The sequence below is a fragment of the Typopeltis vanoorti genome, chromosome 10 (assembly GCF_054136105.1).
Source record: "Typopeltis vanoorti isolate ZY-2024b chromosome 10, IOZ_Tvanoo_1.0, whole genome shotgun sequence".
NCBI lineage: Eukaryota > Metazoa > Arthropoda > Arachnida > Uropygi > Thelyphonidae > Typopeltis > Typopeltis vanoorti.
The window spans coordinates 72,637,931-72,665,825 of record NC_143558.1 but is presented as its reverse complement, the minus strand read 5'-3'; the positions used below and the strand labels follow the sequence as shown (position 1 = coordinate 72,665,825).

The 27,895-nt window shown below is 36.5% G+C and overlaps 1 protein-coding gene across 1 annotated transcript; it reads left to right on the top strand.

The window, feature by feature from the left end:
• Positions 1 to 7,436: 7,436 nt before the first annotated feature.
• On the top strand, positions 7,437 to 27,584 carry LOC150102505 (uncharacterized). The gene is made up of 2 exons (XM_090399606.1): positions 7,437 to 7,502; positions 26,167 to 27,584. The coding sequence occupies exons 1-2, from the start codon at positions 7,437 to 7,439 to the stop codon at positions 26,458 to 26,460; spliced, it is 360 nt and encodes a 119-aa protein (XP_090255732.1). The 3' UTR covers positions 26,461 to 27,584.
• Positions 27,585 to 27,895: the final 311 nt, after the last annotated feature.

Here is a 27,895-nt window from a genome sequence, read left to right as displayed (position 1 = left end):
TTTTGTTCTAATTGTGTTTAATCCATTTAGTTTTTTTTTAGAATATTTATAACTCTTTTGATGTATTCTGATGCTGCCCGTTGTTTAATTTTCGAGTGGAGAATATAATTGGCTTCTAATATTCCTAGGTACTTATAGTGTTCGCTGAAATTGCTTTTATATATTTCTCTTGATCAAAATTAAAATTGCTAGTGTCATTAATTTTTCCTCGTTTAATAGATAAAATTGCACATTTATCTAAACCAAATTCCATTTTGATGTCCTGACTGAAAATACCAACTATGTTCAATAAAGAATCTATTTGCTGGGCCGATTTTCCATATAGCTTCAAGTCATCCATATACAACAGATGGGAAATTTCAATATTACATTTAGGAATTTCATAAATTTCAAGTTTTGCTTTATTCAGAATCATAGATAAAGGTATCAAAGAAATGTTGAAGAGCAATGGTGACAAGGAATCACCTTGGAAAATTCCACGTTTAATGCTGATATCTCCAAATCCTTCATTATTCACTATTAATGTTGTTTTCCATGATTTCATAGCAGTAGCCAGAAACGAACATATGTTTTTGCTAATTGCAAATATTTTTAGTGATTTTAGGATCCAGGAGTGTGGGAGGGAATCGAATGCGTTCTTTAATCTATCCATGCCATGTTTAAATTAGTTTTTTGTCTTTTTGAGTTTCTGAGAATCATTTTATTAATAAGGATCTGGTCTTTTGTTCCTCTATATTTTTGAAAATCGCCTTTTTGTTCAATCGGATAAATCTGATTATCTGATAAGTAGTGGTATATGGAATGTGCTATGATTGTAGTGAACAGCTTAAGCATAGTTGGTAGGCATGTTATTGGACGATAGTTACTTGGGTCTGCATCCTTATCTTTCATAAAGAGAAAAGTGCGCCCAGATATCATCCAGTCTTCCATTGAGCCAGACTGCAACAAATAATTAAATTGTTCTGCCATTCGATCATGTAGACTGGTTAGATGTTTTAACCAAAATCCATGCAGTTCGTCTTTGCCAGGTGCACTCCAGTTTTTTAATTTTCTAGCTTGAGAACTGACCATTTCTTTAGTGATAATGACATTTTGCATTTGTTTTTGTTTCATTTCTGATTCTATTTCATTAATCCATGAAGCATCTTTATTGTGTTCAATAGGATTATCCCAGATTGACTTCCAAAATTTGAGTGTTTCTTCTTTTCAGGGTGAATGATGGTTTGCATTTGTATTTCTCTGGAGAGACTGGAAGAACTGACTTTGCTTCTGTCGAAATTGCATATTTTGTACATATTAATTTATTCTTGCTTCATATCTTTTAATTTTCTGTTTTAGCTCTTCGGAAACTTCGGCTATTGTTTTGTTGGCCAAATTACATATGTTAATCAGTTTGTTTTTGATGTTATTATTTTTCAACCGTCCTTCTTTAAAACTTTAAATTGCTTAGATCAGCTCGAAGCCTGTTGACCTTTCGTTCTAACCGGATTTTCCATGGTGCAGATTGTTTCATCCTCGGCTTTTGCTCTTTCGGTTTGCAACCAAGCTTCACTAAAATGATATAGGCTGTGCTGTATAGGAGCTGATTTGTTTCCTTTATACTGTTGGTTGTGATGGTTTCAATTACAGCATTTGCGTCTAAGAGGAGCTGTTTTTAGCTTAAATTGTTATAAAACATTTAATGGTGGTAGTCTTATACGGTCGTTTATGGAGTTCATATGTTCCAATATCCCTGACTTCATTTTACACCGCCCTTCTGTCAAAACATTCTGAGGTATGTCGTCAGCTTGATGCTTACTGAGTTGAATTCCAAAGTTTGATATAGCTACCTCCTGATGATTTTCTGTTACTGGAGTTGGTTTATTATGTAACTCTTGCAGCTCAAGTTCAGTAAATATTTTGTTACGGAAAATGAAATTCTTTTCGTCCATAAGTCTTTGTTCTGTTATTGCAGATTCTGGGAATTTTCGTTTCCAAATTAAATGCATACGCTTTCTCGTTTTTCTGGTGTTGATCTGTAAAAACATTTCATAATTTCTCAATTTTCTTCTACAGTCCATTTTTTACGTTTGGTTTCTTCCAGTCGCTTTTCAGCTTCCTGCATTGATTGCCCAGCAAGGAGAGCTGGGTCCTGTAGCCCGCTTATCGCCTGATACCCAGGATCCCCAACACCTGATGCAGTCCTTGATGACCCAGGCATCGACTGATCCGATATGGATCTCTTCTTCCTTTTCACCATTAAGATGGGGATGGAACACTGTTAGTCTGGCTCCTCAGTTGAGACCTGCCTGACAAGGGTGGCCCTGCTGGCAGCTATGCAACTGCCAGAATAGCTCTCAACATCACTAAAGCATGCAAGCCCCTCTGCCACGACAAGGCCGTGTTCCTTTGGGGGGTTTATTATTATTATTATTATTATTATTATTATTATTATTATTATTATTATTATTATTATTATTATTATTATTATTATTATTATTATTATTATTATTATTATGAGCCTGTGTAGCTCAGTGGATGTGGCTTTTACACACCACCGCGCTTAGCCGCACGAAGGAAGACTTGGTTTCGAGTCTAGTCTGCGACTAGAGGAAATTTTTCTAAGCCTTTTTTCGACCGGTTCCCGAGTTAGTCGATCTCTGGCACGGGCAAGCAGGTTTTTCCTCCCGGAAACTCGGGTTTTTCGTCCTGTAAACTCAAGAAAATCGACCGTAGAACCCACGTTATTTTCAGACATTAAATATATTGTGTTAGGGTTAGGGACCACGAGATGGCGGCACATTTGAGCCGTCTCTCTTCACTGCGTACCGCTTAATTAGTGATAGACTTGGGCCATCTATCTCTGATTGGGTACCAGTGGAGATTGAACTGCCCACTCAGTCTCCAAAAGTTAGATAGGGCTAAATGGCCTCGCCTACTCCCGTATACGGGAATAAAAAGGCGTTAGCTGATTTTTTTTTTTTTTTTTTTTTTTATTATTATTATTATTATAGGTATCTCCATGGATTCAGAATACTCAGTGTGGGGAGATCCATTATTCACATTAGCCATTATTCACACAATACCTATCATACCTATCCTTAAACTCATTCACTGATGAAGCACTTCCAACCACTTCTAGTAACCAAATTCCATCTATTTACCACTCTCCAAGCAGCAAATATACTCCTAACACCTTTCCAATTACACTTTTACACAACTTCCAATGGTGATCCCTTGTTCTCTCCCTTCCTGTGGTGTGCTGAAAAAAGTCTTCGGTGTCAATCCTATAAAATCCTTTAATAACTTAAATGCTTCTGTTATGTTTCCTCTTTTTTGGCCTATCAGCTAATTTTTGAATTTGAATTATATTTGGAACCAAGCTCATAGAACATCAATTTATTCTAACAGTGAGAATTCCGTAGACCTGCCAAAATTTCTGTCACTTGTTTTGGATCCCTCCATACCACTTCATTCCCACAAAATCCAAGTGTCCAAATCTCTGCACAGTAGCCAGATGTGGCCTTATTAAAGCCTTATATAGAGGACCAAGAACCTCTCTGTCCCTGCTTGCTAATGTGTTCTTCAATAACCACATAATCTAATGTGTTGTTTTAGTTACATCCGCAATATGCCTTCTAAACTTCAACTCCCTGTCCACAATCACACTCAAGTCCCTGGCTTCGTCAGTTTCCTAGAGATCAGGTCCATCAATATAGTATACAGCTTGTGATCTCTTCCCAAAGTTCATCACCTTCTCACATTAAAATGGCAGCATTTACCTTTGCCCAATTTGCTAGTCTACTTAAGTCCTACTGCAGGATCTCTGTATCACTTTCATTTACCATTGCTCTTCCCAGTTTAGCATTACTGGCAAATCATTTCCTATATCATTGATATACAAATTAAACAACAGAGGACCAGGTACCGAGTTCTGTGGTACTACAGGGTTACCTGCCTTCTCCTGGACTCAACTCCTCCACATACTACTTTTTGATATCTTCCCACAGCCTCCCTTGTAATCCACATCACAGATTCACATCCATCCCATTTGTTCCACTTTATGCAAGCGTCCTATCTGGAATCTTGTGAAATGCTTGTGCATAGTTTAGCAATATCATCAACTCTTTTATCCAACTCCATTGTCACTTTATTATAAAAAGTAAAAAAAAATTCCAAAGGCAAGACTTACCCTTCACAAAACTATGTTGTTTTTTCTTATAGAGTATGAAAGTAATATACACTCAGTGACGAACATGGAGAAGATGGTGAAATCTTGAAGATGGATAATATCTTGTTCCCCCCCCCCCCACTCTCTCTCTCTGTCTCTGTCTCTCTCTCTCGTTTCTTCTTTGTTCATCAAGATTTCACCTTTTTCATTGTTGTCTTTGGGCTTCATTTCATGATGATATTTTTTATCTTATACTTTTCTTGTTCTATATTCATAGAATTTATTGGCATCCTTGCTCTCCTCTAGCCACTTTGCCTTGTCCCTACTAACTACTTCGTTACTTCATTGTATTTGGCTTTTTCTCCGATTTCGAAGTAAATATATCTCATAATCTTCTTTTTTTTTTCCTTCTTTTTTTCCACCTCTTCTTTGGCTTTAGTACCTCTGTTTCTTCCTGCGCTCTTCACTACAGAAAATACGCTCTGGTTTTCTATCTTCCAGTTTCCCCCTTCTCTGGTAATGAATTTCGATTCTTTCCTGAGGGCTTTTCTCCTGTTTCCTCTTTCAATTTTAATTTCGAAACTGTGCATTCCATTGTCGTTTGAGTTTTAATTTGATATTAGAATCACTAGGCTATGATCCGCTTCCATGTCTTCCCCTTAAAATCTTCAACACGGTTGGACTGATGTACAGGGCTTTGTACTGACTTCAAGATTACTGACTTTGCAATCGGGAAAAAAGGGAGTAGGGATGGAAAAAGTATTCCTCTAGTAGATGAGTAGAACGGAATCTGAAAATCTTTTTTTTAAAAATCCTAGAGTAATTGAAAATTATCAGTCAGCTCTGCAAGCACCCTATGCTTTACAATCCAAGAAGATTTTTTTCAAACATGTTATTGAAATCGGCCTGCAGTATTAAAGAAGTCTTTATCCTGCACCAGTCAAGTGATTTTAATCAAATTATTAGTCCACTGAACGAGTTCATTTCTAAAGTTAACAATAATTGCTAGCTAGGCCAATTTGCCAATACATTTCCTTCTCATTTCCCTCCATATTACCAGGACTATAGCAACACCCAAATCAATATTTTATCCTGTTTACTTCTACCTCACACCATACTGCCTCAAAATCGTGGCCACTATTTGTACCTTGCAAATCCACCTTAAATGAGCACAACTCTTCTGCTATCATTAACATTACTCCTCCTCCCTTTCTTCCCTGTCTATCTTCAAGAAAAATATCATATCCGTTCATCTCTATTCCTGTCAGGATATCATCGTCATCTAACCACGTCTCACTTATACCAAAATTTTGGGGAGAATAAACTCTAGCAAAGCAACAATTTCGTTCCCCTTATTTTGAAGACTTCTAGTATTAGTGAATAAACATAAGAAATCATTACATAAGAAAACATAATAAATCATAATAATAATAACAACAGTATTAATAAATTATTTTATTGACTTATAACTAAAGCATATTAATCTAGACAGTGTTTAAATAAAGAGTGAGACAAAGATGTAAGATAATCAACAACTACAGTAATCATACTTTTGCACTGGTTGAACCATCACTAGCATATGAAGACAATAGTTTTCCGAAATTTTGTGTATGGAATAATTTAGGTGCCTGTGACCACATAAAATATAAGTATTTATTATATGTAGAATTTTATTTTATTTGGAACCAAAAACCTGTGTAGCTCAGTGAAGTGGCATTTGCACTCAATAGCGGTTGACGTTTGAACTTGGATTCAAATCTAGTCGCCGACATTTTTTGACAGTTCTAGAGTTAGTTAATTGTATAGTTCCCAAAGGGAATAGAGAGAGTCTCAAAAAATTAACACCCTAATTTTTAGAAATCTTAGGGCAGCTAGTCTCTACCCGTACCTCTCGCCAAAAGCTGAGCCTAGATCTGTCAATGATTTCGAAGGCACCAGAGCAAGAGTAAGGCAGAGAACTACCTCCATCTTGAAATCTTAAACCTTAGCACTCGTACTGTTGTCTGAAACAGTGTGAGTCCCACAGTCGACTTTTTTAAAATGGGGACTCCAGTTCCGAACTGGTAATAAGACAAGAGGTAAAGTTGTTCTTTAGCTGAAACACACACACGCGCGCGCACCTATTACGTTATTAAAGCGGTTACGTCAGTCAAAAGAATTTTGCTCATCGCCACATCAGTTGAGAAACACTGTTGGTACTTATATTTATTACCTTAACTTCCTCTTTTAAACTTCCACTTATAAAGCTGAACAGTCTATCAGGTTTATAATGGAGCTAAACAAATTGACTTCATTATAAATCTAATTAATGTCATTTATTATAAACCTAATTAACTAATAGAGCCATGGTCCTATCATGACATTAATCTCCTTACTATGTTATATCTGTCAAAGCGTATATTCAGTTGTCAGTTCGCCTGTATTATGGGATGAAAAACTCGGATTTCTGGAAAGAATGGTTGGTTGGTTGGAATTGTGGCAGAAGCAGTTAGAGTTATGAAGCCACAGTCAGTTATCGCCGTAAATTGCTAAATTCCATGTATTCTCTTCGGTGGTTTACTCGATTTGCCGAAACATCCAAGTTTGCTTGAGAAAAACATTTTTTCACTTCCCTGTATGACTGAGCTCACCTTCAGCTGAAAAGCCTCTATAAAGGTTCTTCGTTTCATAATAAAAGCCAAGAACCTCTATAAACGCTTTTCAACTGAATGCGAATTAAAGGCTTTTTGTCTTTACTGTATAAAGGTTATTCCCTGGGAGATTTGAATTTGGGCATTTCTAACCGAAGGCATCGTCAATATCGACTAAGTTATGGAAGTTCTTTTTATATAATAATTGTTATATAATGCGGCTCTTTATATTATATTATATTATATTATATTATATTATATTATATTATATTATATTATATTATATTATATTATATTATATTATATTAGAAATTATAAATCAATTAAATTTGTTTTACTCAATTTGTCAATGTAACGTTTAATAATTCCTTTTATAAACTCATAAAATTGAAAATAAAATTTTATAAACATAAAATTACCACGCAGCGGAATACCTTTTAAATAAAATTTTCTTGCGCATAATTTTAGAATAAAAACAGCCGAGATAGTTTGTATTGTGCTGTGTTGCATCAGAGCTAACATTAATTCTCCACCACACGTTATTAAAATAAACAACAAATAAGCCACGTGATATCAAATTTAAGCCAATAAAAAGCAGCTTGTGTTTTACTGCTACAGCTGAGAATATCCCAAATGTTCGTATCTTAGAAATAGCAATGAGTGATAAAGTAGACTCTCGAGAAAGGTTAAAATGGACAGACGAGACTGTATCTTATGGAACGGTAAGTTGTATAATATGGAACGGTAAACTATTAATTTTTTTTTTTTTTTTTTAAAGAAAGAAACAGTTAGTCAGAAAGTGTTCACAACTGCAGCTAATGACATTTGTCATACATGATCGTAGCATACCGATCTACCAAAGAATAATACATTCTATTTCACTGGATTTGTGATTGTCCTATTTACACACTATCGACATAAATAATATAATTATGATTAAATTATAATACGCATTTGATTATAATAAGGGAATTATAGAACATATATTTTAGAAAAAATAGTACTTTTTTTTTTTCAGGATTTTTCTACATTAATAGTAAATGTTGTTTTAAGATGACAGGCATAAAATGAATGATTCCGTTAGGTCTTTGCGTTTTTTTTTTGTTTTTTTTTTTCTATCACTCTAACTCCAGCCAGTTATAGTAATTGAAATATATAAAATTTCATGATACGGTATATTCAACTATGACTTCAAGATTCAGCAAGGCAAGGAAAGATTCTTTCCCTATCCCCATCAGTAAAAATCATATTCTATTAGTAAAAATTCGAGTTCAACGGTGACTAATTGCACAGAAATCACTAGCCGATAGGTGTAAACACACACACACACACACACACACACACACACACACACACACACACACACACACACACACACACACACACACACACACAGAGAGAGAGAGAGAGAGAGAGACTGCTGTTATAGACATGATTCTCACTCATTTCAGGTGGTAGATGATTTTCACCGTATGATGTGATACCACAGTAATTCTTATGGGATACATGCAATTCAATTGTACACAATAAATAAAATTAGAGGTCTTTGGTTCCAAGAAGTGGGACCAAATCTGCTCTTATCTAATTCTTCATCTACACATTGTGCTAATGTGTTGTCTAAGTGTTTTTTTTTTTTGTCCCCGACATTAAATCTAGTTTAAGTCTGAGAATGGGGTCAGACCTAATCTTAAAGCAATCACGAAAATGAATTGTTTTGAACTTGAAAGGGTTCTAGATAACAGATAATTTCTTCAATGATGATGTTAGCAAACGATTACCTTTTTTTTTTCTATGGCCGAATTTATATTTTTATGGTTTAAATATATTTCACAGAGTTGGAAGGAACTGGATATTTATGTAAAATATAATTGATATTAATTTGTTTGAAGATTTTAATTAACTGTTAATAACCATCAATAGCTTATCAATGGTTAATAATACACAACTAAGCATATAATCAGGACCGGCGCATAGTAATTTTCTCGTGTATGCGATTAATGTTCGGCGCCTTTCCAAAAAAAGTTTTTTTTGAATAAAGTGTGAATAAAAACGAACAGGAAATGAAAAACAAATGAAAACCGCATTACAGTATAATGTTACCTACGGATTAGTCCTGCTTATACAAATTTTTTCAAGTTATATAAATTTTAAAAATAATATAAAATAGTAATATAAAGTTAAGAGATTTATTCAAATATTCTTTACATTAATTTTGCTAAAAGGGACTCGTCTGGCTTTCATTTTAGCGAGATCCTGTCGCAGTACATCAATGTTGATAGACTGAGCAATATTATTTTCTTTTGAAATTAGTGCCAAACCATTTAGTTTCTCTTGACTCATGCTTAATCGCCGGTGGTTCTTTATTAATTGTAATTTAGAAAATGTTCACTCTCCCTTAGCTTCACCTCATATTTCTACAAATCTTTTTTAACCTAGTTACATTTCTTCTAAAGCAAGTGAAATATCCTACCTTTATGTCTTTTATACAAAACAATATTTCTTTTATACCAACAATTATTCAATATAACTTGTTGGAAATGTTACAGAATACTAGCCTACTTAGTTCTCTCAGGAAGATTCAACGAAAACAGATAAGAGAATTTTAGAAGAATGTTTCGCATTGGACTCGAGAGTTCGTCGATTATTTTGTGTCGCTGACGCCGCCCTAACAGCCCGCTAATATAACAGGCTCGAATGTCGAGAAGAACGAGGTGAGATCTGAGTTTTGTCGTCGTTGTGATCGGACGTATTCCTTTAGACTCTACCTAGTTGAATTTTATATAAGGTTTTTCGGGAAGCTCGCATTGCACTGGAACTAACACAGTTCGAGACCTACTATCTCCCCCTCTGTATGAAATATGCAGAGGTCTAATGGCCGGCAGGCCCCACCCGCAATGAGGACCAGTGGTGGACGAATGGTATTTTAGGGAGGTAGGTCTTTGCACTGTGTCCAAGTAAGTTCCCGAAACTCCTTTTTCCTCGTTTTTAGGACAGTCACCTATAATAAACTAACTTTTTGCTGGTAGACGCTTACTCTAAGCTGTCTACGGGATTAGCTAGTGGACTCTCAGTCTACAGGATCACTTGCAAACTACTCGGGAAACCCGAGCAACTGCTGTTTTCTCTTAGGCCAAATTATGGACTCGCCATACGACGAGCTCGACTTCAAGCAGCTATTGGCAATCTTTAAACATGTAGGAGGCCTGCTGCAAAGGAAATGGCCAGGAAAGGTAGCAATCCACGAAATAGAAGAGGTTGAAACAGAGGACTATCAATCCCCTGACCCTCTCCCCAGCACTTCTCAAGATAACACCAGAGAGATTATGTCGCCGGTTAACGACCAGTCCCTAGTGGACTCAGATAACTCTACAGACTATCAGGTTGTCAGAAGAAAGAAGTGCAAGAAGGGGTCGCCAGCTTAGGAACCTGAAATAATACCTCAACCCTTGGAAAGAACATCACCAATGGACTTAACAGCACATCCTAATGAAAGAATAGAGACCGACTCCAAGGCACAACCCAAAGAGAGGATTCCACCAGTAATTTTAAGAACAAAAGAAAAATGGTCTTTAATTACAGAAATGATGAAGAACGCAAACATCAAATTTACATCAGCCAAGAGTACAGATGAAGGAATTCAATTCAACCAGAAAGAACTTCAGACTACCGCCAGCTCACCAAACTTATGGATGAACTGAAAGTCCCATGTCACACATTTCAGCTTAGGAGTGAAAAAAACCTAAAAGTGGTCATCAGAGGTCTGGCTGAAACCATACCACCTGAAGAAATAGCTACTGACCTCAGATCACAAGACCTAGAGCCAATTAAGATATCGCGCATGTACCGAGCAGATAAGCGCCCCATGCATCTGATCTTGGTCGAGATCAGTAAAGACCATAGAGAAATTTGCGACCTTAAAATAGTCTGCAGCTTAGTCATCAAGACCGACCCTCTCAGAAGAAAAGCTTCAGCTGATCAATGCCATCGCTGCCAAAAGTAGGGGCATGCACAAAAGCTATGTAAAGCCGATTATAAGTGCGTCAAGTGCGGTAACAACCAACCCTCGCACACTTGCGTCAAACCACGAACCATGCCCACTAAGTGTGCGAACTGTGGCGGCCCACACCCAGCCAACTACAATGGATGTTCACTCCATCCATCCAACCTACAGAAGGCTAGAGAGGCATTACCCCCGCCCAATCAGAAGCGAACTACTCCAGAAATCAGAACGCGGACTGTTACTCCCGAGAAATCATACGCATCTGCGGTCTCTACTAGTAACAAACTGGCATCTAGCAACCAATCCTCCGCAGAAATCCTAGCTGCTACTCTAGGAGAGATGTTAGTGGCCTTTAGCAAAACAAATCCCAATCAGGCCGACACCAATAAATTCCTCAAAAACACACAAGTCATCTTTTCCATGATTAATGGATAACACGGTTATCATAGCTAACTCAATACAGATTGCTTATTGGAATGCTAACGGACTAAACAACAACCTTCTAGAACTAAAAGAATTTGCTTAAAGATAGATATCATTTTAGTCAACCAGACGCATCTTCGGCCTTGCAACAACCTCAAAATAAGGTACTACACACTACTTAGGACAGATGGACTCAATGCCAGGGGGGGGGGGAACGGCTATATTTGTTAAAAAAAAGCATAAGATACAATGAGATCAAGAAAACAACAACTATAAACCTGGAAGAAACCAGAATTGAAATACATACCAACAACACAGGTAGTCTACAACTATATTCAGTCTACAACCCTCCAGGCAAACCACTCCTAGCTTCAGACCTCTCCCAGCTCCTTGACACAAACGAAGCAACAATAGTGGCGGGAGACCTAAACGCAAAACATCCTGCGTGGAACAGTAGAAACACCAATAATAATGGGAAGAGCCTACACAAATTTGCTATGACAAGAAACATCACCATAGCAGGTCCTATTGAACCAACACACTATGGACCACTGGGCAAACCTGACGTGCTAGATATAGCCATTTTCAGGAACACCCCACAAAAGAAATATACGAAATCATCAAGAACCTCAACAACAGAAAAGCACCAGGTCCTGATCAGATTTCAAACAAAATTATAAAAGCACTCCCTCACAAAACAATAATGCATCTAGTGGCTATCATCAATGCGATGCTAAGACTCAACGACTTCCTCACTCGCTGAAAGCAGGCAGATATAATCCTCATACACAAACCAGGGAAAGCACCTCAGTTCCCTCAGAATTACAGACCTCTGAGCCTCTTGTCAGGCCTTGGGGAAATCACTGAAAAATAATACTAAAACGCCTTCAAAACGAAACGGACAATCCAGACCTAACCCCAAAAGAACAATTTGATTTTCGAACTGGTCACTGCACAACTCAACAAATCCACAGACTTATAGAATACATAACTATCGGATTTAATTGGAAACAACATATAGGTGCCATTTTCTTGGATGTGGCGAAAGCCTTCGATAAAGTGTGGCACAAAGGCCTCATCCACAAACTAATAATTGCAAAATACTCACTAAACCTCATCCAAATCATAGACTCTTACCTGAAAGACCGAAAATTTCAAGTGAAACTGCATGGACTCAGATCCACTACAAGAAGTATCACAGCAGGTGTCCCGCAAGGCTCCCTATTATCACCGCTACTCCAAAATTTTTATCTCAGACGTCCCAAACACAGCATCAACCACCATGGCTTTCTATGCAGATGACATTGCGATACTGACCAGATCGCTCAGACCATACCTAGCCACACAACGACTACAAAACGCACCAACAAATCTTGAAAAATGGTTTCGGAAATGGAGGATAGATGTCAACGCCGACAAGAGCACGGCCATACTCTTTACAAGAAGGAAAGCGACCCACCACGGAGCAGTCACAATGTTCAACACTGATATCCCATGGCAAAAAGAAGTAAAATACCTGGGAATTAAACTAGATAACCATCTCAGCTTCAACTACCACATCTCTCATGCCTGCAACAAAGCAAACTCAGCAATAGCTCAACTCTACCCTCTACTCAACCGTAGAAGCAAAGTCAGTCCAGAAAACAAACTAAGAATATACAAAGCAATCATCAGACCTATACTAACTTATGGTTCACCAGCGTGGAGCCACACCTACCCTAGCAACATCAATAGATTACAAATAATCCAAACCAAATGCCTCCGAATGATCTTCGATGCCCCGTGGTTTGTGAGGAACACTATCCTCTACCAAGACGGAAACCTGCCGGACATACCCACGTTTTTACTCACAGATAGCAATCAAGTACTTTGCTCAAGCATCACTCCATCCCAACCTATTCATTCGTGAGTCATCAGATTGCGATGAAAAAGACAGATGGAAACATAAACGCCCAAAGACGGCCCTGATCACAGATTGAAATATTTTTACACAACCCTAATTAGGGCGAGCCAAGTGCTCAAAACACTCTTCCTTTAAACAATTAAAAATACCGATTACGGGATAAAAATCCAAGGGGTTGATGTCCATCCAGCCATAGAAGTTAGAAGAACGAGGTATGAGTAGTAAGCCGACTTTTAGGGCCGAACCACACGCATCCGATCCGATTAAAATTAGGATACGGTCCTTACACTGAACTCAACAATTAATCATAAGTTGATTTATGATACATCAAATAATAAAGAACTATTTTAGGTATATTTTCGTAAATTTTAATCAAAAATTACAGTGATATAATCGGGTCCAGGATAGAATTTCAGAATTTATTTGTTCGTTTCCGGGAAGATCTGTAGGGGCCCGAACGGAAGACGACGTACATTCATAATTATATGTACCATTCGTTGTTCGTTTAAGCTCTTATCTGATATTTTTTGACATCTTTTGGGCGCCTTTTCTTCTGCGGCGCCTGTGTATATTGCACACTTCACACACGCCACCAGCCGCGCCTGCATATAATGCACGTTCATTGCGGCCTTTCTCAATAATATCATATCGTAATCAGTACCGTCGGCAGGGTGTAGCATAGAGGCAGCCTGCCTCATGGCGCGGCCGAATAAGGGCGCTCGTTCAGCCATATTGCGGTAGGTTCTGTCGCTACGCTAACAATTCATGTTAGCTTAGCAAGTGCGGAAAGAAGTTTTCCAAGCTTAAACTGATTAAAAATTATTTGCGAAAACAGCACTGACCCAAGAAGGATTGGTTGGTCTAGCAACTATATCGATAGAGGAGGACCTAGCTTATAATTTAAATTTAGTAGAACTTATAAGTAATTTTATTCTGTGATATCCTCGTAGAGCAAACATTTAATTAATATTATTATATAATCATTTTGCATTAATGTTTCTCTTGCAATAAAAACAAAATAGCAATTGGAGATTTTCTTACATTTTTGTCTTATAATCTATCAGGGGCGATATTGAATTGTTTGCCTCAGGGCGCGATCTAATCTGGCGACAACCCTGATCGTAATGATATGATAAATTAGATTAATTCCATGCTGTACTTTGCTCTTTGCACTTAAAATATGTTGCAGTTTCTTCTAAGAAACCTATTATTATTATTATTTTATCTTTTGTCGAGGTTACTCAGAACCTACAGTGGACTGAGCACTGTGCAGACTAATCAGAGAGCTCACTCTAGAAATTAAACGTGAATTTTTTATCCCTAGCCACTTCAGGTCTCCAACACTGGACGACCATGGCCAGTGATAGTCACTGCCACATAAAGGCTAGAAAATGGCCAGTGCTAATCAGCCAGTTCGCCAGTGGTCTGAGGTAGCCTGATAATTCAACCAGTGTGTCATTAGGATCACCGAAGGCTGATGATGATTCATCACCATCAGCCTTCGGTGATCCTGAGGTGATTCATCACCATCACTGAAGGCTGATGGTGATGAATCACCTTCAGTGATGGTGATGAATCACCTCAGCTCGATAGGTGATTCATCCTTATGAATATTAAAAAGGGAAGTTAGCAGTAGTTTTAAATTAATGTGATTATGTGCTCACATGAAAATGAGACTGCTACAGTACGGTTCGGTATTCCTGTTTTGCTGATCTCTCTCTCTCTCTCTCTCTCTCTCTCTCTCTCTCTCTCTCTCGTTATTATAACAAAAAAGAATAAAAATAATTAACAAATAAAAAGCTATTGAATGTTTAAACTCCTTCGTGACTTATGAGCCTCTGTGTGTGTGTGTGTGTGTGTGTGTGTGTGTGTGTGTGTGTGTGTGTGTGTGTGTGTGTGTGTGTGTGTGTGTGTGTGTGTGTGTGTGTGTGTGTGTGTGTGTGTGTGTGTGTGTGTGAGAGAGAGAGATAAAAAAATTAAAAATTTTCATGACAACCCGACAACCCTTCGGAAATAGGAGCGACATAAACAAATAAATAAAATAAATTATATATAATATCTCGTAATATATTATGTCACCCCCGTTCACGAAAGATTATCATTAAGATTTTTAAATTATTTATTTATTTATTTAGAAACTGCTCTAGATCAAACGTGCAACATCCAAAACGACGGAAGGATTCGAATGCTCAACCTTTTTTCCTCGTTCCGTTCTACTTATTTGTGCACTAGAGCCCACAGTGAAAAAACACATTTTTATCACCCCAGTCTTATGATGATAGCCTTGCCCTTTTCATTCACCTTAGAAAGTAACTTTTTTTAAAGGAAGAATTTGAATCCAATGCTAACTTTTAATTATTACAAGTAATAACTTTTTAACTCTTATACCTACCCGATGAAGATACGTGTATATTTTGACCATAGAAATGTATAAAATAAGCTAAAAATACCATCGACTACATGGCAGAATATTTCTTTCCAATAATTGAAAATTGATAGAAATATTTTGACTTCTTCCAGGGGAATGCAATAAACAAGTAAATGCCGTAATCGTAAAAAAAAAAAAAAAAAAGAAAGTTTAATGCGTGTATACCCACTCTCTCCCGCTCAGGAAAGATTGTTATTAAGATTTTTAAATTATTTATTTATCTATTTAGAAACTCTGCTCTAGACCAAACGTGCAACTTCCAAAACGACGGAATTATTGGAATGCTCAGCTTGTTGGTGGGAGAGTAGGTATACACGTGTACAATGATGTCATGAACTTTTTTTTTACGATAATATGATATTTGTGATATCTATGATAGTTGTGACTTTTCTTCAATGGGAATTGTTAATTGCAGTGGATAGATTATCTTAGATATTAAGTACTTTAAGATTATCGAAATAACTGAATAATCTTTATAGAATTAAAATTATTATTCTTACGTGACACCTCCAAGAAGTCCAAGGACTTATCGTTGAAGGGCACTCTACTCCACTGCAGAAGTCATCGTTACCCCAGCCTGATCCTTGAACTACACATGACACTACTATCATCAACACAATGCCATCTACTGCCCACCCCCAGCAGCAATAGCATTTTTTATCTGTAAATTTGTGTGTGTGTGTGTGTGTGTGTGTGTGTGTGTGTGTGTGTGTGTGTGTGTGTGTGTGTGTGTGTGTGTGTGTGTGTGTGTGTGTGTGTGTGTGTGTGTGTGTGTGTGTGTGTGTGTGTGTGTTAGCGTTCATATATTTTTGAAAAAAACATACGGGACACTTTCGGTTTGAATAAACCAACAAAATGTTTTTGCTTTTCTTACTTACGAACATCAGCAAAGGGAAAAGAATTTAATTAATTAAAGCAATCTTAAAATTGAACTTTAAACAATACTAAATCATTGATCTTTGCCTGTGATATACTTCTCAGATGACTGTATTTTCTCAATAAAGAATGATTATGTTTTACCAAGTTATGAAATTCCACACAATCCTTATTGAAAAACACTTTAACAATGAGCATAGCTTTCACAGTTTCTACAGATAACCTATTCTTTTCGTTTGTCCATAAGGAGTTCATCCGGGAAAACAGTCTTTCAATACTAGCATTTATGCCAGGAATGCAGCAGAAGAACTCAACAATCTTCTTCAAATTTATTAAATCATTTACTCCAACACTGTTGAATAATTCATACCAAATTTATCCTGTAGATTTTGCTTTAATTTAATTTCAGTAATTGCCTTTCTTCAAGAATATCACCTCATCAAACAGTTCAGTTTCATTGATTTTTGTGTTTGGGCAGACCTCTTTAATAGTTGTTACACTTTTCTGCACACTTTTCCAACTGAGACTGGCTTCTGGATTCTTCAATAAAATCCAAGACAAACTTTCAAAAGTAAGAGTGTCAGAAGACCATTCTTGGGTGTATTCTATACAGGTGTTATAAAATTGATTTTTATAATTACCATTATTCTTCTCAGTGATGAGTCCATCTTTAATTAATGCCTTCAGTAAGGACTGTTCTTTCCTTGTTGCAAAATAATTATCTCGTCTCTGCTGAAGTTTCTCTAAGAAGCTTTCAATAATGGATTTTGCTTCAGCAAAAGTGACTTTCTCTCCTTCAATTGCACAAATTGTTGCATGAAACATTTCAGATCGGCATTCTAGAAATGTGGCTATTAGCTCTGAAACTGGATTATTAAGAAATTTTTTAGAAGCAATGGTGGTTTATCAAGTGAAAGAACATATGATTCGAGAACTTCGTACATCTCATTCATCCTTTTGAGAGCAGGGTATAGAGACAACCATCGCGTTTTTGAGTGCCCTAACACTGTCTTGTACTCAGTATTTAAAAAGTCACAAAAACCTTTGAGTGCATGCACTCTAACAGTATAGATATAAAAATGTTGATATAATTTTTCAATGACAGCTTGAACGTCCATGGGCAATGTATCAGCTACACATTGTATAGCATTATTTATGATATGGGATGAACAACCAACTCTTATCAATGTACGATTCAATTTTGATTTCAGTTTATGAAAACCCTTGTTCTTTCCTCTTCTGGAACTCTCACCAAAATTTGTATTAGTATTATCTGCTGACAAGGCAACAACTTTCTTTTCAATATTCCAATTTGTCACTAGTTACCATACATATTCTGTAAGTTGGTCTGCAGTTTCACACGGTAAATCTAAAAACTCTAGAACCATAGTTTTGATGGCCTCTTCGGGTATGAAGTATCGAACTAGGAACTAGTTTCAAAGCACCGTGGTTAGAACTGTCTATCATTATTGACACATAATTAGCTTTCTCAAGTTCGTTTCTGAAAACAGCCATTGCATAAGGTGCTAATACACTCACAATTATAGCTTGAGTCTTCTTTTGACCGCAAGTGAACTTTTTGTCATATAGTTTCCGGATTATTTTCGACGTGCAGTCCATCGAACTGAAACTCTGGTTGTGCATGCATACATGATATGCTAATATAGCTTCATCAGCCGCAAGATTCTTTCCATTTCGCCCATTGTTTTTTTAGAAAAATAATCTGACACTTTACTACTTAGACTTGCATTTTCTGCTAATTTGTGTCTCTTCGTAGCAATGTGCTGCGTGATGTCTGACCGACCGCCGTGTTGTATGCTGAATATTGCAGTACATTTCACTTTCTCCTCGACTTTGCCATCACAATTACATGGTATAATAAAAGGGTATTCAGTCCTTAGCTTTTCTGTAAGAGCACACTTTCTCTTCGGCATTTTAAAGGCATATAAAATAATAAAACTAATTACGTTTCATAACAGATGTGTCATATCAAATAAGCCGTGCTTAGTTATTACAACGTCCACTATTCTCGCAACTTGTCAGTATTGTCAATTGATAAGACAATTTTATGATTAATAACTAATATCGATTTCTTGGCAATTACATGTTTTATGAAAATGGGAATGTTAAACACAAATCCACAAATTACGGGACAATTCTGCGTGCCGAAGAGTTTTATCGGTACGCCAGGACACAAACTCGTAATAAGGGACAATCCCGTAAAATACGGGACGTATACGAACCCTAGTGTGTGTGTGTGTGTGTGTGTGTGTGTGTGTACGCGAGATAAAAAATCCTAGTTTCCGAGAGAAAAAAGAAACTCTACTTATCACATATGAGCGACTAACTCACCTTCAATTGAAAAAGTCATATAACGATTCCTCTCGTCACAATGAGAATCGAACTTCGTTCTTTTTCAATCGAAGAGCACAATTATTTTTCCAATTGCACTATGAATGCGTCATCGAAAGTTCTGCCGTATATTCCAATATTCATGAATTTTGTGTTACAAATACCCCACGAAGATCTGAAATTAAAATAATTCAGTGTAGAAGTTATAAAATGGATCTATTGAAAAATTGAATAAAAAAGTTACATATTGTAATTCAAGAGGAAAATTCCAATCTTAAATGAGAAAGTAAATATGGTTACCTCACATTTGTTATATTCTTTCCATAATATACTTGTAAATTTCCTTACCACTCCTCTTTAAGGGGTGTATAATAGAATGCCTGCGATGGACACGATTAATCTTTAACGTGGCTGCTTATGTGTAGTCCAGTGGAAGTGACGCTTGCATCCTCTGTACCACCCGAAGATAGACTTAAGTTCAAGTCTCTGACTGGAGGAACTTTTTCTAAGTCTTTCTTCAACTGGTTACCGAGTTCAATTGGCAATGGGATGGGCGTTTTTTCTCCTCGAAACTTGGATTTTTCGTCCTGTAAAGTGAAGAAAATCAACCGAAGAACTAACACGATTTCTTACAAGGCATATTCTGTTACAGTTTAGGTCCCAAGAGATCTCAACACTTGTTTGCCCATCTATTCATCGGTTGCCGCTTATAATTAGTGATAGTCTTGGGCCAATTATCTCTGATTGGCTACCAGTGAAGATTGAACTATCCACTCTGTCTCCAGAAGCTAAACAGGGTTAAAAGGCCTCATCCACTCTCTGTAAGGGAGTAAAAGGAATTTGCTTATTTATTTATTTATTAGCACCAGAAGAGTATAATAAATAAAATGTAAAGAATAATTTAGTATTGGATTGGTTCGTCTAACAACAGTCTCTCTGATGAACAAAATTTCCAGCCACATTCCTGTTTGACAGATGACATTTGTAGAAAGAAACGGTTAAAGATAATCCACAATGTTATTCGTAATGGAAGGAAGCGTTATGAGTTTTGGATTTCTTTATATTAAATTCTGATTTAAGAAGAAAGCTTTGGTATACAGTATTATCAAACTGGAAGAAGTTAAAAATGCCTCTCTGTATTATGATTCCTGCGATTAAAACAAACAGAAACCAATCACCACTTTCTTGGATGTGTAATGGCTGACGAGATGCCGCCAATTTTAAATAACCGTATACCCAGACATGCAAGTCAAAAATGAGGAATTTTATTTAAAACTAGACCTAGAACAGAAAAGATGATCCCGCAAATGGCAGTCTTTCTAAAGTTGTATTGAACAGTGTTCAACTTTAGTGAGATCACCATAATTAATTTTCTCTTATGTTCGGCTCCATAAGAAAATTTGACAATTTTCTCATTTTGGTAGGATTTGGTAGCTTTGCAGCTGAAGATGCACTGAGAGGAGAAGATATATACATGAAAAGCAAGCTGGGAATTGACATGTTGTCTCCTCTGAAGATCGCATGTACATTTGGTAAACTTGATAAAAATATAATATCGAATTCTTCCCCATGGGAAACTCACAACCGAAAATCATCATACAACAATTAATAAAAATCTTCAGTATGTGATTAATGACCAAGATTCTAGGCTAAATATTGGGCAGTAATCATGGTAATTGTATTGCCAGGTCGACAGCATCAAACTAAATTGAATGTCGTTATTGAGTTTTATGAGGTGGTTTCTAATTGAACTTAATTAAAGCGTAATCGCTTGTACCTTTGCTTCGATTCAGTAACTGAAAACTCCAGCAGTTTCACCGACAACTAAATCGATAGTGGCACAATTTTATATGCTGAAAAACAGAATTGTTTTGTCCCCGAATCCTCTCATTACAGGATCAGGGGAGAACGAAAAAAGTTTCTTCTCTTAAAACTGCAGAGTTTTTATTCATTGAATGAGATAGTTACCAAGTAAGGCTGACAGGTTCTTTGAAAGATAATCATTTCTATTGTATATTTATATATGTATTTAACATCTATAATTTGCATGACAAAAGATTAAATTTGACACATTTTAAATGAATCATCTTCCTGTGTGAAAAGTTGTAGAAACCAGATTCTCAAATGTTGCATTGCACACTTTTATCTTATTTCTTAGAATTTATTTGTGAAATACACCTGCGTGAAATATATATTTGCCATTTGTTCTCCATATAGAGGGAGTGACTGCATAATGTCTCACTCTCTTTTTATATGGTTGGCTGATTTTCAAATATCCGTGCACTAGTCATAACCTATTTGTTTTATCAGCTTGATGGATCTAAACAGGTGTCTCTTTTGTACTAGCATGATTTCTCAAGCGAGGAGCAGAGAGTAACCAGGAAATTTTGATGTAACTGACTGTAAACCTGTATGACTAAGGGCTGTCACACAGCTAACTGCTATTAGCAGTTCTATGTTAGCCTTGAAAGGTCTATCTAATACCAAACCTGTACACAAGAATTAGTAGGACATATTGTTTGTTAATGATATTTGTTTGATGATGATATTGCGAGTGGTCTGCAAGCTAATCTTGGGAAATTTTGATGTAACTGACTGTAAACCTGTATGACTAAGGGCTGTCACACAGCTAACTGCTATCAGCAGTTCTATGTTAGCCTTGAAAGGTCTATCTAATACCAAACCTGTACACAAGAATTAGTAGGACATATTGTTTGTTAATGATATTTGTTTGATGATGATATTGCGAGTGGTCTGCAAGCTAATCTTCAGCTATTTGCAGACGATGCTAAACTAGGAAAAGTTATTAGGAATGATAAAGATGTACTGGTGCTTTAGAGCGATTTGAATAAAGTGGCTATGTGGGCAGACAAGTGGGGGTGTCAAATTAACACCACTAAATGTAAGATGCACTTTGGATCTCAAAAAAGTAGAGCTGTGTATCATGTTGGAGACGTTGTATTACAGGAGGGGGGGGAGGAAGCGTGTGATCTTGGGATATTGGTGGATAAAGAATTGAAGTTGTTCAAGGGACATATTGCAAAAATAATAAAAATAGCAAAAAGAAATGCCAGTATTCTAAGAAGAACACTGACAAGTAGAGAGATAAGGATGTAGTCATTCCGCTGTACAAGGCTTTGATGAGATCACATCTGAACTACCGGCGCATCGATTTGGTCACCTGGTTCCTAGGTGAGAAGCAAGCTGTGGGAAAAGTTCAGAGGCGAATAACAAAAGCAAGATTAGGGTTGTGGAATACTGACTATGAAGACAGGTTGAGAGAATGTAGATTACAGACGCTAGTCAATAGGAGGAAGAGGGGCGATATGATTGAGACATATAATTGCTGAGGGGTGCTTATCAAATAGATACCGAGGATATTTTTCAAAGGGTTGAAGGAGAAAAGGGGATAGAGACAAGAGGTCATTCTTGGAAGTGTATGAAGGCCTGGTGCGTAAGAGTGCGGCATGACGTTTTTGCATGGAGAGTGGTTGGTGAGTGGAATTTATTGCCAAACGAGATGGCGAGCGGAAACATTGAACCAATTTAAGATGAGATACGATAAACATACGTCATCTTATAATGCACCTTACTATAGCCTCCCTTGATAAGTCTTAACTCCAGGAGGTGTTTGTATAATAATAATAATGTGAAATACTACGACTAAAAGTGGGCTCTGATGAAGGAAATGTTTACATTCATTAATTATTATTTATTATTATTATTATTATTATTGCAATCAATACATATAAATACTTGGATATATTGATTTCCTGATGATAAACTCATAAAATTGTGGGTTAGTTTGTTCGAAATTTATCATTAAAGCTCCTGATTGTGGGGCTACTGAATATGTTATTTTGCTCAGGTTGCCTCTTTTTCAAGGAGAAAACTTTCCACGTCCGTATGAGATGGGCTAACTCGTCTTCAACCGAAGTCTCTCATATAAACGTTCTCCGCATCCTAGACCGGATTCCAACCCACTGATTAGTGTGTTGATCAGTGGCTGTTGGATGATATGAAGACATAAAATTTACCTACTGAACAATGGTTTACTACAACAGAAATCTAATTTAGGACTTATTTGATATCTGGCAAGTAATAAAGTCCATTTTTATCCTTTCTCTAAAGTGATTTCTTTTAGTTACTTTTGATTTAATAAGAATGCTTATATGATACTTCATTTACACAATGTTAGTTATCTAAGATGTAATTTGGGATTTTAACTCATGTTATATCTTGTATTATTCTTTGTATTAATTCTTTGTAATATAGTCTTTGTATTAATTCTTTGTAATATAGTCTTTGTATTAATTCTTTGTAATATAGTCTTTGTATTAATGTGTAATCGGCAAATTATTGGATGGTCCTTATTTATGTTGCATAGAAAAGGACTATCATAAACACCCTCCACAATTTTTTTCAGCTCCTGCTTAATAATATTTTAGTACATACATATACTTTAATCTCCTCATTGGGTGTATAATCTGACACTTCCTTCAAAGACACCTTGAGCATCTCCCATGCATTGCTAACATCCTTCCCGTGTAGAATCTAATGCTATGGTATTGTTTCTAGCTGCCACCTGAACTTTTCATAGTAATCTGCCTTGAAGTTCTAATTAAGGCACTTGATTGATTGAAAACTCAAGATGTTAACCTTCTAATTCAAGACTGCATGATTACGCTCCCAGTCAGAAGCAATATGGCTACTTTAGTTAATGACAAATCCTCTCATTCTTTTACCAGTTTCAAACTTCTAGCTCTCTCTATCAGATTCTGGTTCATGATTAACTCTTAATAGATATATAAATTCTATTTCCTTTCCTCATTGTAATCTCTGTGTTCTCAAGTTGAACGATACATAATAATTACTTTTGTGCATGCAGCCTTTCCCTTAAATTGCTCATACCACGATTGGCGCCTTAAATAATTCAACATTAAACTCTCTCTCTGAACCGTGTTTCAGAGATACTGATTGATCTGGATTCATTCTGGACACTTATATGGATTCATTAAACTGCAGAAAGCTATATGCTTTTGTGCTGTTGAGCTACCATTTGTTCCCACATGACAATATGTATACGTGATGGTTAAAATTGGTTAGGTACGCTCTGCGAATACATTGGAAACACTGAGAGTTAAATAAAAATAAATAAATAAATAAATTCCTTGATACCTTTTATTCCCCAGATGGAGCAAGCGGGGTCCTTTAGCCTTGTCACTTTTGACGGCATACAGCCAATCCCGTCTAAGTCTTCACTGATAGTAAATCAACGCTATCAAGGAAGCAAGCCTTTCCAAAAGGACAGCTGCCGTCATCTCTTAGCCACAAACCATGGCATTTATTACTATTGTTTATAATAGCATGAGTTCTACGGTCGATTTTTTGAGAAGAGGGATTAAATATCTGAGTTTCCAGCAGACAAACCTACTTGTCCATGCTTGAGATCGATTAACTATGAAACCTGCCAAAGAAAGGCTTAGGGAATGTTCATCTCGTCAGCAATAGAATCAAACCTATAACGGTCTTTCTTCGGGTGACCTAGCGCTAATGGATGTGAATATCCTTTCTACAGGTCAATCAAGCGCGTGGTGCCTTTATTGCCTTTCTCAGTGGTATGGCTTCTGTAAGCTTTTTTTAATGTTTCAAAGTGTGAAGATCACTTGTAATAGTGCTATTTAATAAATGCTACTTGTTATTATTGCAGTTATTAAGCATTCTGATTTAAGACTTACCAAGTAAGAAGAGGGATGGCGCACTATGGGATTTTATTGATCATATTGATCGGATTTATTACAGAGTCTGTTAATGATATGAGGAGTATATATTAAGTTTGTTAACTACATGTGCTCAGGGTGTTGTTTTCTGTTTTGGGAGGCACAAAATCTCACTCTTTCCTTGATTCTGAGGAATACATACAAAATCCCAGTATGCAACTTTCATTGCATATATAATTTTATGTATTTGTAAACACAACACTAATAAAAAAACACTGTCTTACATCGCACATTTACAATAGACGATGCTATAATTATCCTTAGCCGTATTTGAATAGAAAATGCTTTTTTTTTTTTCCCTCTTCGTTTGAAAAGATTTAGGGTGTCTCTGTAGTCTTTTAGAAATCACGTTTTCTTCTCTAGGCTGCCAGAAGAAAGATCACTATAGGTTCGATTCTAGTCGACGATTAGAGGAAGTTTTCCTAGGAATTTTTTTCGACTGGTCCCAAGATAATTGAGATTTGGTACAAGCAAAGAGTCTTTTTCTCCTTGAAACTCCGATTTTTAGCAACATATCTCAAAAAATGGACGGTGGAACTTACACTGTTAAAGAAATTATATGACTGTTGGAGTTTAAGACCAGAAAATGGCATTAGTTGTCTGTCATTCTCTTTCTATTTCATTTTCTGGCCATTGTGTTTTTAAATTAGTACCAGAGAAAATGACATCTCGTTTGTCCGCATGTCCCAATTTTTATGTTTTATTTTTATTCTCTCTCTCTCTCTCTCTCTCTCTCTCTCTCTCTCTATCACCCTCTCTACCTTCCACTTACCTGAAAGCCTTGGTTTATTGATACCTTCAGTTTAGCTCACTATTACTAAGGCAGAAGAATGAGGACTTGCTAACCTTCTATCTTCGAAAAGATGGTTTGAGCTAAAAGAGCTCCACCTATAGTTCTTTGGGTAATAAAAGGTATTAGAGGATTTATTTATAAATTGTAACGCAATTATTCCCTATAGAGAATAGACGAAGCCGTTTTAACCCTATCTCACTTTTGGAGAATGAGGGAGAAGTTCAATCTCCACCGGCAGCCAATCACAGACACCTGGGCTATCACTAATTATCACTAATTATAAAGACTATCACTAATTATAAATGGCACCCAGTGAAGAGAGGTAGACAGATATGTCAGCATCTCGTGGATCCTAACCCTAATGCAGTATATTAATGTCTGTTTCTATGTCGATTTCCTTGAACTTTCGGGAGAAAAAGCCCGCTTGCCCATGCCCTAGATCGACTAATTCGAAAACCTGTCAAAGAAAGGATTAGATAAAGAATTTCTTTATCTAATCCTAACCGCTTTTCTTCAAGCAGCCAGACTAGTCTATGGAAGCAAACATCACTTCCACAGGACTACACAGGCCTTTTTATTTATTTATTTATCAGGACAATATAATTTGTAAATGCCTTTGTGATCGAATGGGTAAAATCTAATGGATAAATTCTTCCCTGACTAAAATTGATACTTTTTATGGGTACTGCAATGCTTTAATTTTACTAGTAAAACTAATCTGCTAGATTTGTTGTCAAGTTCGGGAACTTTATTTTGATATAAAATAGAGAACTAGTGAATTATTTTGTTTGTATTCATTAATAGTTACTTTTTATTTATTTATTTACACAGATATTTCCCCAAACTTCTTATAATTCTGCGACCGACAAAGATGGCCGACATTCCGCATCTGATCATGTAGTGGGTATAGAAAAGGACCTCACCAGTGAAACGCAATTACAGCTGTCTTCTAGCTCGTTAAACGACAAGCACAGTAGTTATGAAGTAAGAACTGTCAAAAGTAATCTCCATGTTGAATTGGAACCGTGGTCAAGATTCAAATCATTTCTCCTAGGACTGCTTGTTTTCTTTCTAATAGTTTGGGTCATGGTATTTGCCTTTCTCAAATCACATCGCATAGTATAAATATTAGAATCGAATAGTTATGGCTACGATTCCTACTGTGTACATAAAATTTTTTGATAATGCTATACGATTATAGGGATATTTTTCTAGAAAGAAATTTTTTAAATAAAGTGTTACATTTCCTAGGATTGGTCTTGAATATGCTAAACTCATAAACACATCTAAAATAAGCCACTGAAATGTTTTGAGTGAACTACTGTTGCTGTTCTCAATTATAAGATAGAAAGACTAATCAAAAATATATGAGACTGACTTCTTCATAGGAAATCAAAGCTTATGCAAATAAATTTGATGTAGCTGTCTGTCTTTGTCGTCCTTTCCAAGTAGGAAGAGTGGATAGCATTTTCACTCTCCAATCAACAGGCTATGAGTTCAAATCTCTCTGTGGTACATATCTTTGAAAGTTTCAGATAGTAGGCGATTTTGTCCTAGTGTGAGATTATCGCTTTGCTTACTGAGAATCCTCAAGTGTCTGGAAAGGTGTCACGCTTGCTTTTTCAAGAGGAGAGTTCCAGGATGATATAACCCTTAGCCTTCCCACAGTAACAAGAAAAGTAAGGAGAAAAATGAAAACGCATGCTAGGGTTACAGCCTTTAGTGGGTCGGATTTATATTAACAAATCTTTCAAATGATGTTTCTGCTGACAGTACGTTGCACATACATTCAAGAAGAGGATACGCAATATATTTCTGATAATCTTGTTTGGCAATAGCTTACAGCCGCCATGCTTAATACTGCTGGTATCCTGAAATCGTTTCCCTTTTATAGTGTTTTATCAACCTGGATAACAAGCACTTTTCAAGCAGTATATATTGAACACGGCAGGACACACAGGGACGTTGTGCTTGTTTTAGAAATGACTAGATACAGAACCTCGTGAAGTACATTGTCACAGTGCAGATATCAGCCTCCGGATGGCTATTTCTAAGACCATTACAAATGCCTTGCATGTCAAAGATGTTGCAAAATGTTTTATAGACATTTTCATCCATGAGCCAGTCTTGGAGAAGAAGCTCCTAATACAAAAGATCCTCCATGTAACTAAAAGCGAACGACATTGCAGTGGCATTTGATGTACCCTGCTTTCTTCGCGAGCGATGACAGTGCATCTATTCAAAGTTCTTTTTCCCGTTATGTAATCATATTTTTGTTCAATTTTTTCGGCTACTAGAATGGGTTGATGAAATTGAAAACTGAGTTGAATAAAAACATTTTAGCATGCATCCTTGATGCCAAATTTCATTTAATTCCTTTTAGTCAAAATAGAGTTATTATTTTGTATAATCGGATTTTTTTTTGCGAAATTTTGAGTGCAAATCATCCAGTTTAAACTAAAACAACAGCTGCTAAAGAAATTAGTATTAAAAATATAAAAATTCTGACTATAGATCTGTCTAGCCAAAACTTGCGAACGAGTAATCGAATTAGACAGGT

Excerpts from the sequence above, each read along its gene's own strand:
- LOC150102505 (XM_090399606.1), top strand. The coding sequence starts at position 7,437 with ATGAGTGATAAAGTAGACTCTCGAGAAAGGTTAAAATGGACAGACGAG. Across the intron at positions 7,503-26,166 it reads AGACTGTATCTTATGGAACG|ATATTTCCCCAAACTTCTTA; the intron begins GTAAGTTGTATA and ends TTATTTACACAG.